The sequence below is a fragment of the Volvox carteri genome, assembly GCF_000143455.1.
Source record: "Volvox carteri f. nagariensis unplaced genomic scaffold VOLCAscaffold_11, whole genome shotgun sequence".
Lineage (NCBI taxonomy): Eukaryota > Viridiplantae > Chlorophyta > Chlorophyceae > Chlamydomonadales > Volvocaceae > Volvox > Volvox carteri.
The window spans coordinates 1718801-1729451 of record NW_003307554.1 but is presented as its reverse complement, the minus strand read 5'-3'; the positions used below and the strand labels follow the sequence as shown (position 1 = coordinate 1729451).

General features: G+C 57.2%; 2 protein-coding genes across 2 annotated transcripts; one reads left to right on the top strand and one right to left on the bottom strand.

Annotated features, from left to right (window-relative positions):
- Positions 1-35: 35 nt before the first annotated feature.
- On the bottom strand, positions 36-4225 carry VOLCADRAFT_104067 (uncharacterized protein; the record flags this gene model as incomplete). The annotated part of the gene is made up of 8 exons (XM_002948692.1): positions 36-490; positions 1111-1182; positions 1397-1583; positions 2077-2141; positions 2657-2737; positions 2974-3438; positions 3688-3857; positions 4189-4225. 8 exons carry the CDS (start codon positions 4223-4225, stop codon positions 392-394), a joined length of 1176 nt encoding a protein of 391 aa, XP_002948738.1. The 3' UTR covers positions 36-391.
- A 793-nt stretch (positions 4226-5018) lies between these two features.
- On the top strand, positions 5019-9510 carry VOLCADRAFT_58608 (uncharacterized protein; the record flags this gene model as incomplete). Its single annotated transcript, XM_002948828.1, has 8 exons — positions 5019-5060; positions 5475-5617; positions 5929-5995; positions 6409-6453; positions 6853-7144; positions 7781-8007; positions 8973-9047; positions 9304-9510. Coding segments are annotated over 8 exons (1098 nt in total), but the record flags the coding sequence as incomplete, so codon positions are not given.
- Between the last annotated feature and the right edge of the window lie 1141 nt (positions 9511-10651).

Here is a 10651-nt window from a genome sequence, read left to right as displayed (position 1 = left end):
TAGAGCTCCTAAGAATTAAGCGTGCAGCGTTATTTATACCTTTTCACTGTTACATTCACCGCTGCAGTCCTTTCCGTGCCTAAACAAGCTGCAATCTCACGCAGACGCGCCTTTCCCACCCTATCATGCGAGCCCTTCGCCACCATGGTTACAACATAGTTGGCATCTCAGTCGTTGCAAAAAAGCTGCCATACCGCCAAGAGCAGCTCTGGCGCTCGTTTCCTCTCAGGAGCATTCCGCCTCTGCCGCGCGTACTCCGTGTTCACTTCCTGCAGCTGAGTTTCCTATACACAACGGCACAAGTGCAAAACCGTCCCCGTACAACAGGCCAGCCAGAACCACGCCGCCTTCAACATGCGGCTAGCCTCCAATTCCCACTCCTTTCCCAGCGCTACTCAAACGGCAGGAGGGTCCCAAACATGAAGTGCTGCATGATGGGAAACTTGGACAACACCTCTACCTGGTACATCTTGATCATACCGCTGTTCACCTGTCCAGGGAAGGGCGAGGGCGGAATCTGTGGGCCCTGCCAAAGCCCCATGATACCCATCGAGCAGAGGGAGTCACACAAAACCTTTCCAGGACTCGACGCACCACAGCTCAAAACTCAATTGCCGCGGATAACCCTAGCCGACAGTCCGGGTAACCCTGGTCGACCTTTCCGACACGTGGCCCCATGTGGTGAATGGAAGGGCGACGGCAACGCAGGAATTACGTGCGAGATAAGAGACTGATTAGCAACGGGGGCATCAGAAACGGGTGCTGCTGCTGCCGCTGCTGCACCGTCCCGTTTGGCAGTCTCTGGTCGCCGTGTGCACCTGGTCCAGCACGGCCGGTCGTTCATGCCACTGCGGCACGCCGCATTCACTGCTCTTTCGGTGCTCTTGGGCGGGACCATGTTCGGCCGCCCTACTGGCAGGGTCGGGTTTATGACATGACTGCCATTGCGGCGTTTCCAGCAGCTGTCGGTCAGCGTGAGCTAGGGCGATTCATAGGTATGGCTTCCCAAACCGCACAGCGCAAGCAATTCGATCCAAATTCGACCCAAGTGAAATTCTTCCCGGCCGGATTGCACCTCATGCTTAGTTCCCTACAACAACGCGATCCTACCTTGGCCCAAGTGGGCACACAGCTGATGTCGTTGAGCATAGGGGACGTCTCGCCAAGAGGACCCTTCTTCACCTGCACGCCGCAGGTGAAGATGAGGACTCTGGATTTGAGATTCCGGAAGCGCCAGCGCAGGACATCACCGCGCCATCGGACACAGACCTGACAATGCTACTCATCAACCAGCCAGCACCGTACGTGCAGAGGTCCACGCCGTCTACGGCCACCAAATCCATCCAATCGTCTTTCTAAGCCCAGCAAACGCCACTCCATAACTCCCTCTGCCCACCTGCTTCACGAACTTAACGCAGTTCAGGTATAGGTAAGTACTGGCGTAGGCCTCCAAGATGTCAGGATTGTGTATGGACTTGGGCTTAATCATGGGATGTGCGATCAGCTGCGCAGAGCCCCAGATGAAGGGCAGGAACTGGTAGTCGTCAAGCCCCCAAACACCGTGAGAGCCGGCGGGCTCCAGCCTGCGTTTCCCGCCAGTTTGTTGGGGTGGGTATGTAAGGGCGGTGCTGGTGTTAAGGAGCGGCTGCTGGAGGCCAGAGATGCTGGGCATACGTCGTTTAGGTCAGGTTGACCGCTATTGTTGCGAGGCAGCGGACATGAAGGATTGACCATGAACGGTGTGCCCTGGCCTGCTGGTCACTCAGCCAGGGTCTCCAGGGGTTTCCTGTCGCAGAGGGCGGCTCCTCTCAGTCGCACCACCTCGAGTGCCAAACCCGCTGCCGATCCTCTTGCGTCTCCTCCATTGCTCAACGCTGTACAACAGTTAGCGCCCCTAGTGACATTGACCTAAGTCTGCCCCCTCTGTATGTGCTATGTCGAGGCGACGCCATGCATGTGTGTCCATAGGTATGTTCGTCAAGGCTAGTACCGTGCCTGTGTGTGTGAACAAACGAACATCATGTCTGCATGTGTGCAAGGAGCTGGCGCATATTTGACCAGGCTGACGTCGCGTACCAGTAGGTTGTCTGGATTTTATGCATTAGCTCCAGGTACTGCTTGAATATCACGAGGCCCAGGCCCTGCCGGAAGCGCAACGCCAGGAATAGAGCATGGAAAGAGGAGCAAGGGACATCAGCAAAGCGTGTACCCGGCTATTGGCCCTGCAGCATCCCCATCCACCTGCTCAACCAACGAACCCACGTGCAGCCGTTCCTAGCCACACATCGACATAGGGAGCACTGTTCATGCAACGTCGCGTCGTAACTTTCAACCCATGTCGCCCAGTGTACCCCCCTAAAGGCTTTCCCCTACCACCTGTAGCGCCCAGGGTCACCAAGCCACTTCCGCCCCTCGAGGCTCCATCCCACTACGCTCCACAGCCTTCTTGCCATGTAGGACTTGCGCCAGTTATAGAGACCCGACCCAACACAGAGCTGCATTCGGCCCCGCCTCCTCGCGTCCCACCATTTCCATACTGTACGCATCTACGTCCTGCCAGGGCCCACTTCGCCTGTTGTTCACCCCCCTGTCCCCCTGTTCAAGCCACTCCTGCTGCAGCCCATTTCGTTGCCTTCAGACAGGAGGGCGCGCCCACCAACCCCATGGAGAGAAACCGCCCAGCTCCCTCTCCAATCTGGCTTCCGTAGCCCTGCCCCACGCTTGCGGCCACGGCCAACTGGACACACACACAGGCACATACACAGGCACATACACAGGCACATACACAGGCACACACACAGGCACACAAACACAGGCACACACACACACATCGCGCTCTATCCTTACGTTCTTCCTCTCGGGAGGTTTGCCTGCCACCACTGCCACACCTCTGGCTGCTTGACTGTTCGGTAGTCAACGTTAAATTTTCTTCAATGGTTACTTTCATAATCTTGCATAGCTTTCCAAACTCACTTGCCGGTCATCTTCCCCGAACACGCCGATCTTGGCCAGGCAGTACAGCAGCGCGCAGAACTGCGTCTCGTGACCGGTGCCGTAGTCAATGCGCGTCGCATTGCCAAAGCTGTCCAGGAAGTACGGCAGCAACTCCACCACCGCCGGCCGCATCTCCTCCGTCAGCATGGACTCCAGCAGCGCATGAGCGCGCTCAGCCAGTCGTGCCATCCAAGTACGGAATGCTGGATTGCCGTACCGCAGGCTTTGCTGCTCCGGCGGCACCTCGTCCACGAGCGTCTCGAGCTGTGTCAATAGCGCGCACATGCGCTGCACCGCCGGTGACGGGGTGTACGACGGGTCGTTGCATTTCTTGCCCTTTACGGCCTCATTGATGGAGAGGATAAAGGCCATGAAGTCCTTAACTGTCTGGCCATTCAAAAAGTGCTTCAGGTCCTCCGCAGAGCCGATGCGCTTACGAGCAGGCTGCACCGGACGCGACAACGCTATGGCGGAGGGCATCCGTGGCGCGGTTTGAATGACGGGTTCCGGTGCCTGGCGTGGCGCGGCGGCAGCGTGTGATGCCGCCACGGCGGCAGCAGCAGCGCCCGGTGGCGGGAAGCAACCACCGGCGCCGCCCATAGCGGAAAGAGAGAATGTAGAGCTAGCGTCGGCATAGCCGGGACCAGCAAAGCCGCCGCCGCCAATAGGGCGCGGGAGTGCTTGGTGGCTCACGCCGGGGCTGGTTTCCTCGGTTGTATGGGAAGGGATGCTTTTGGTTGGGCTGAGTGTTGCGGGGGTACGGTCATGGGGCACCGAAGATGCCCAGGGGGCAGCCGTGGGGCTGAGGGTGTCCTTTGTGTGGTAGGGCGCGCTGGTGGGGAACCCCGGAGAGAGGTCCCCCTCTGGCCCGTGGGGGTGTAACGAAGGGCGCTGCATACGCCCAGCCAATCCCAAAAAGGATGAGCGTTTCCTTACTTCACGCTTCTATTTGCCAAATGCGCCTGGTACGGCTTTCACTGTTTCGGAGAGCTGCTGGCGCTCCTTGCCCGACGCTTGGATAAGTAGTCAAAGTGGTTGGAACATTATAACCATTACCAAAGTAAGGTGATTTCTCTACCAACAGCCCAGCTGCAAGAAGTTAGGACAGGTTTTCGATCGGCCTAGCCTTCGACATAATCTGCGGATACAAGTCTGCTAAACTGGATGTATAAGCGCCCCGTAACACTTGCGTACTCTGGACAATTGTTATATTGGTTGCGGGGTAGAGCATAGTAAAGTATAATAGTACTTTCAAGTAATCGTTGATTCCGTTAGCTGTGTGGAGTCCTTCATGCCGCAAGCGTGGTACAGTGGGTGTTACTGGATTTGCCTAGCGCATTCAATTCTAATTACATTGTCATCAATGTCGGGAGTGGAAGGTGTCCTGTCCTTGCTGCGTTTCTGTCAGTTGGCTGCTTGACACACTCGTTTTCGACAAGATAGCTAATCAGAAGATTACAAGAAATGGCCAATTGGCGGTTGCTACTCGCTTTAGCAGCGTGCTGGGCGTCTATCCAGCTCTCCGCTAGTAGGTATCGCAAGCTGCTGGACACGTGCTCACGCCGCTGATCTTTACCTCAACGCTGCCATGCCTAATACAGGTGAATCGGATGGGCCAGATCCCATACTGCGTCGAGCGTTGCATATTGAACCCAACAAGCACTTACAGCAGTTGGCGGCGGTGAGTAACTGCCTCTTGCGAGCTACGCCACCGCCACGCTTTACCAGAAGCCGTTCCGCCTGCCTCTCCAAAAGCTGCCCCGCGCCTCGCAAAAGTCATACAGTGGCAGTGATAGTATCCATGAATTATCGCTCCTTACCTGGACAAGGACCAGACAGACCTGCGTCCCGAGACAGTGTACCTGGTCACGTAGCAATAAGGGCCACATTTACATGTGAACGCACCTTGCTACCGTGTCCCTGCTGCTGCCTTGCCTCAGTCCGCTACTCCCGTCTCCACCCGCACCCTGGGTAACTTAACTTGGCCGCCTCTGCAGATTAGCGATACGGAGGGATCCCTAGCCCGCACCTTCTTCTCGCCTGCACATCGCCGCGCGGCGGAGCAAGTAAGGCCCTTTAGGCGCCACGTCAGCCCTGGTCCTCCTCCCTATCCACTGGGTCACGTATCGACAAGTACGACCTGCCCTTGCTGCGCGTCTCGCTCACCGATCGACAGAGTGGCTGTCTCTAATTCGTTTCAGTGGTTCCACCGGCGGAAACCACGCAGGCCTTTCCCATCATTTCTCAGCCCTAACTTCCTGCGTCACCTCTTCTTCCTACCACCCTGACCTCGTTCTTTTTCCTGGTGACCGGAAGGCTCCTGACCTTCAGGCCCTTGCATTGCTGCACCAACTCACAACAGCAGCAGCTCCGAAACCCCAATTCACGTCATTCAGCCCCTGCTTCTCCGGTCCTTACTGCAACTGTGCCGGCGACTGGCTGCCTTGACCCTGGACTGGTTTGTTGATTTGGCGCGGCAGATCAAGGCATGGATGCAGGATTGTGGCATGGAGTCATGGATAGATGTCGTGGGGAACGTTCACGGCCGCATCAAGGCCAGCCGCGACGGCACTCAGGCGGTGTTGCTGGGCTCCCACTACGACACCGTTCTGGACGGAGGCGCGTGAGTACGGCACTTGAGGGTACTATGATGTCCGTCTGTGATTAACCAGGGTATACAAAGCAAGCCGACGGGGCTTGTTGCGCCGGTGATTATAGAGGCACGTTCCAACGGAACTCGACGGCGCTGCAGCACCGCGCGGTGGTGACGGTCCTTGAGGCGCACGCATGCAAGGTACCTGCGGCGCCGGTTCTTGTGAGCATGGGTTATGCGTATGCGATTGTACGGTATAGCGCACGAAACGTGTTTTCTAGGCTCACACGTCAGACCCACCTCCTTTCCTTGCAACACCCACATTTCCCGCAACGGTGCAGGTACGACGGCGCGCTGGGCATCATCGTGGGTCTAGCGGCAGTTAAAAGCATGCTGTTGACGGAGATGGTGCAGCGTGGCTGGCAACACAGGCTCCCACTGCAGACGGCGGATGAGGAGGTCAGTGCTGTCATCACCATTATCATGAACCGGAGTCTGCACCCACTATCAGGCCAATTGCACGGGGTTCAGTCCAGGCCGGGACCTTTTGCACGCCAGCACCTCCCACAGCAGCACAGCTAGCGAGAACATGTCCTGGTGAGGGCGCTGGCGAGGGCACCCTGCAGGTTGTGTGGCGATGGTGCAGGAATTCACATCATCATCATCATAGCCCATCGGCCGTGGCTTTCACTGCTACCGTATCCGCATAACAACCCCATGCTTCTGGACCGGTGCAGGAAGGCGATATCGTCATCCCGCCCACTTTGGCGTCGTCGCTACTGACCCACGGGTCCATCCACCTGGTGGCCTTCACGGACGAGGAGGGAGTCCGCTTCCAGTCGACCTTCCTGGGCAGCCGCGCAGTGGTATGTTCTGGTTGAGGGTAGGGGGCCAGGGAGGAATGCCAACTTCCTCAGCAGCTGAATTGAGCGTGTGAGTGGGGGGGATGTTGCACGGCAGTTGATGTGAACCGCGGCAGGCGTGTAGGCATGATTTTGGTTGGATGGAGCGGCATTTGCACATTGCTTGCCGCGCTCAGGATACGACGGAGCTGCGAGCGTACGTAAATCTGCCACGGCTTTGCCGACCGTAGCCCGCCTGCGACATTGGCGGCTGGCGTCCAAACTTCACCTCCACCCTCACCCTCTGCGGCTTCCTCCAATCCACTCGAACACCCTTTTGGGCAGGCCGGCACGCTGCTGAAGTACAGCATGCTGGCCTCCAAGGACCGCTCAGGGACCTCCCTGGAGGAAGCCCTGCGGCAGGAGGGCGGGGTGGCCGACCCACAGGCCGCTGTGGCAGCACTGGCGCTGGATCCCGCCTCCATCTCCGAGTACATCGAGGTGCACATCGAGCAAGGCCCCGTGCTGGAAGCACGGGGGCTGCCGCTGGGCGTTGTGGCGGGCATCGCTGGACAGACGCGGCTGTGGGTGCATGTCAACGGCACGCAAGGCCATGCAGGCACGGTGCCTATGCGGGGCCGACGGGACGCCTTGGCGGCTGCAGCGGAGCTGATTGTGGCGGTTGAGGAACTGTGCATCGCGCCGGAGAGCGAGGGTGGCGCCCCGGAGGTGCGGAAAGTGCGGAGGGTAGGGCCGGGCGGTGACGAGAATGGAGCTCTTCAGTGAGAGGGTGGGGCTGCAACAACCTAAGGCTTTGATGCTAACCTTCGCAACCTTCTAACCTGCGAGGTTCGCAGAGCAGCATCACCGTCAGGTGCATCACCCCTTCTTGAGCTGCTTGAACATGCCGATTCTACACACAGCGCATAGCCCTTCTGGCTGGCCAGCCATGTGTGGAGCCAGACAGGAGCTATCGGCCTTGCAGGCTGACTTCCACTTCCCCCAAAGGCGCCTTCCTTACGGTGACGCTATCGTGCCAAGGCGGTGCTACTTTCTGTTCTTTCTGCGGTCGGCCTCGCGAACCATCCCCTTATCTCCGCTCCCGGTCGTCAAGGCCTAACGGATCCGTCAAGCAGCTTGAGACGAGGCCGGCAGAGCTGGATATCATGTCCTTCACGCCCCTTTGGCCCTCTGGCCTGCACACTCTTACCCTGCTCGGCTGGTACTTGTCCATTACCTGGGAACATATCGGGAATTACTTACGTCAAGCTACACTGCACGGTGCGGCCCTACGGTGCGTCTTTGCCTCATCATGTTCCTCCACACGGCCCACTTGAGCATGTGCAGGAAGAGAACCTGGTGTGCACTGTGGGGGAGGTCCAGGTGTGGCCTGGTGCCTCCAATGTGATTTCCGGCCACACGGGCTTCAGTGTCGACATCCGCAGCAAGACAGACCAGATGCGCAACCTCGCGGTGGCGCGGCTGCTCCAGGCCGTGGAGACGACCTGCAAGCGGCGCGACGTGGCGTGCAAGGTGAACCGGAAGCACGACGCCGCGGCGGTGCTCAGCGACCCCGAGGTCATCGAAAACATGAGTACCGCGGTCAAGAGGGCCAAGGTGTGCCGGGGCTACGTAGCACAAAGGGGGGGAGGTAGTGTAGTCATGCGCGTGGCGCAGGGCGCAGGTGAGGCACGTGTATGGTCTGGCATACGTGCCTGGTCAAAGGTGTGTGGGGCCGCATGCGGGAACGCGGAATGGGGAACGACGAGAGGCATAGGAGGGCACCGGTCTTGTCGGGTATTTGGCAGGACTCTCAGGTGTACGGAGGCCCTTCACTTCGGCTCCCTTGGGGCATCCTGTGCGCCTCGGTGATGTATTATGATAAGGTCTTTTGAGGCATCAGAGGTTCACGGGCACGCTAAAACTTAGTATAACCATGGTTATCTGAAAGGTACTGTCGGGTGCGTTGTTTTGTTCCGTGTGGGGAAGGTCGCTTGGGGGGTTCCTGGACGAGAGGGTTGACCGCTCAACGTAATTGGCTTGTTGTTGTTGTTGTTGTTGTTGTTGTTACATGGTCGTGGGTGCGTTCCCCGTACCTGCAAACCACCCTAGTACGAGCCGAGGGCTCGAGGGCTGCCAAATCGCCTATAAGCACCATCCTACCTCGCACTTCCAACGAAACAAGTAATGAAGTATACTAACGACCAAAGGGAACGATAGAGTTGCGGTGAGACCATATACGTTCCAGCATTCTTGCCAGGCGTTCAGGTTCCCACTTCATAGCGTCCTTCATATGTTCGAAGCGTGGAAAGCCCATATCAGATCTGATTCCGTCGTAAACCGGACATTGGCTTGTAAGCCTTGTGGGCTATGGAGCCCAACATATCCATAACACGGCTAGCCACGGGTAATGAAAGCATCCTCGCCCTTCGGCACGTGCTATATTACGCGTGCGGGTATTGGTTGTCTGGCTCCGTGCGCAGCCCCTGCTTCTGGCGGCACTGACGCCGGATGAGGTGCAGCGCTATGGAGGACTTCTCCAGGGCCTGGAGTCGGTGCCCGTGCTGGTCAGCGGAGCGGGGCACGATGCCATGGCCATTGCAGAAGCGATCCCGAAGGTATGGCAGGGCACTGCAGGGGTAGCTGCGAAAGTGCCTAGTAGCAGTCGAAAAGTGTTCAGGAGTTGACGGTGTATTGGCTGATGTAGCTTGTTCCGCAACATGTGTCTTTCACGCGCCCGCGCATTCTGGGTGCACGGAGGTGCTTGAGATGATGGGTGCGCCTCCGTGTGCCGTGTCGCGAAATGGAGTCCGAGCTGACTCACTTCTAATATTGGATTGCATGTTGCTGGTGGGGTTTCTACTACCCTTACAGATGGGCATGATGTTCGTGAGGTGCCGCGGCGGGGTCAGCCATTCGCCTCTAGAGCACGTGGAGCCGGAGGACGTCACTGCAAGCACCGCGGCGTTGGCAGCATACCTTTGGGGCCGTGTGGCGGGGCCCATGCTGACTGGGCCAGAGGTGCAGGAATCAGCAGCTGCAGCAGATACTGAGGCTTCGAATGTTCGGGATGAGCTGTGAGCACGCGAAGGGCTCACAGAACTCAGGAAACAAGCTTGTGAGAGCGAGTAATGCTGAAAAGGGGGCCTCGACATCAACTGAGCTTTGAGGGAAGGTTATGTCCCTTATTCTTTAGCTCCTTTTGGGCCGCTGCCCGCTTCGTGCCTTTCAGGGGCCCGAGGCCCCCGGGATTCACTGCTGTCAGTCAGTCTGTCAGTTTGTCAGTCAGTCAGCGTCGCGTCTCGTGATGAACTCGCATGCCACGCTGAACCGAGAATTGCATTTAACAATTCTCCATCGATTCACCGAAGGAATTCATTCACATACATTTGTGCGCGAAGATAGCTTCCCGCAGGCGACTTCCCCCCCCTCGTAGCCTCGCACCGCTTAACTGAGAATTGCATACAATTCTCCGTCGATTACCGAAGAATTAACATATATCTGTGCGGACTATTGGCTTTCCGCGGCCGATTCCCAGGCGTCCCCAACCACAACCATCAGCAATCATGAAATATACGCCTCTCAGCTCTGCCACACCCCGCCCATCCGTGCCAACTGTTCCAGTAACAAGACTGCCCACGTATAGATTTTATGATACGCTGTACAGAGGTATATTTCAAGACTTGGACCAATTTCACACACACAAAAAAACCAAGCTGTTTTTGGATCCATTGCTCGTCATTTCACCCCAAAGTGAAACGACGAGCATCTCTTAGGTATTCATACGCGACTCGGCCTACCTAGAAGCAGTCTTAATGAAGAGCTATATAACGTTAAAAAAACTGTACAATTTTGTGGTTGCAACTTGCTGTTTATGGAAAATACGCTAGAGAACCTTGATCGGTAACCTTACCGGTCGGTTATCGGGTCGGTAGATGTGGTTATCCATTTGGATTATAACTAATCGGTCGGGTATCGACCCTTTTATGACACAGGGGGTGCGGTGTGTGTGTGTGTGTGTGTGTGTGTGTGTGTGTGTGTGTGTGTGTGTGTGTGTGTGTGTGCACACGCTGCTTCTGCTCATGCTGCTTTTATTGCTGTGCGGCCGCGCGGTTTTCTCGCTCTTTCCTTGGATTAGGTATAGCTCAGCTCATCGCCACACTCCGCAACTCCAGCCCATCCATGGTAACTGCACCAGAACTTCCCTCCTTGCCTTCTGCTC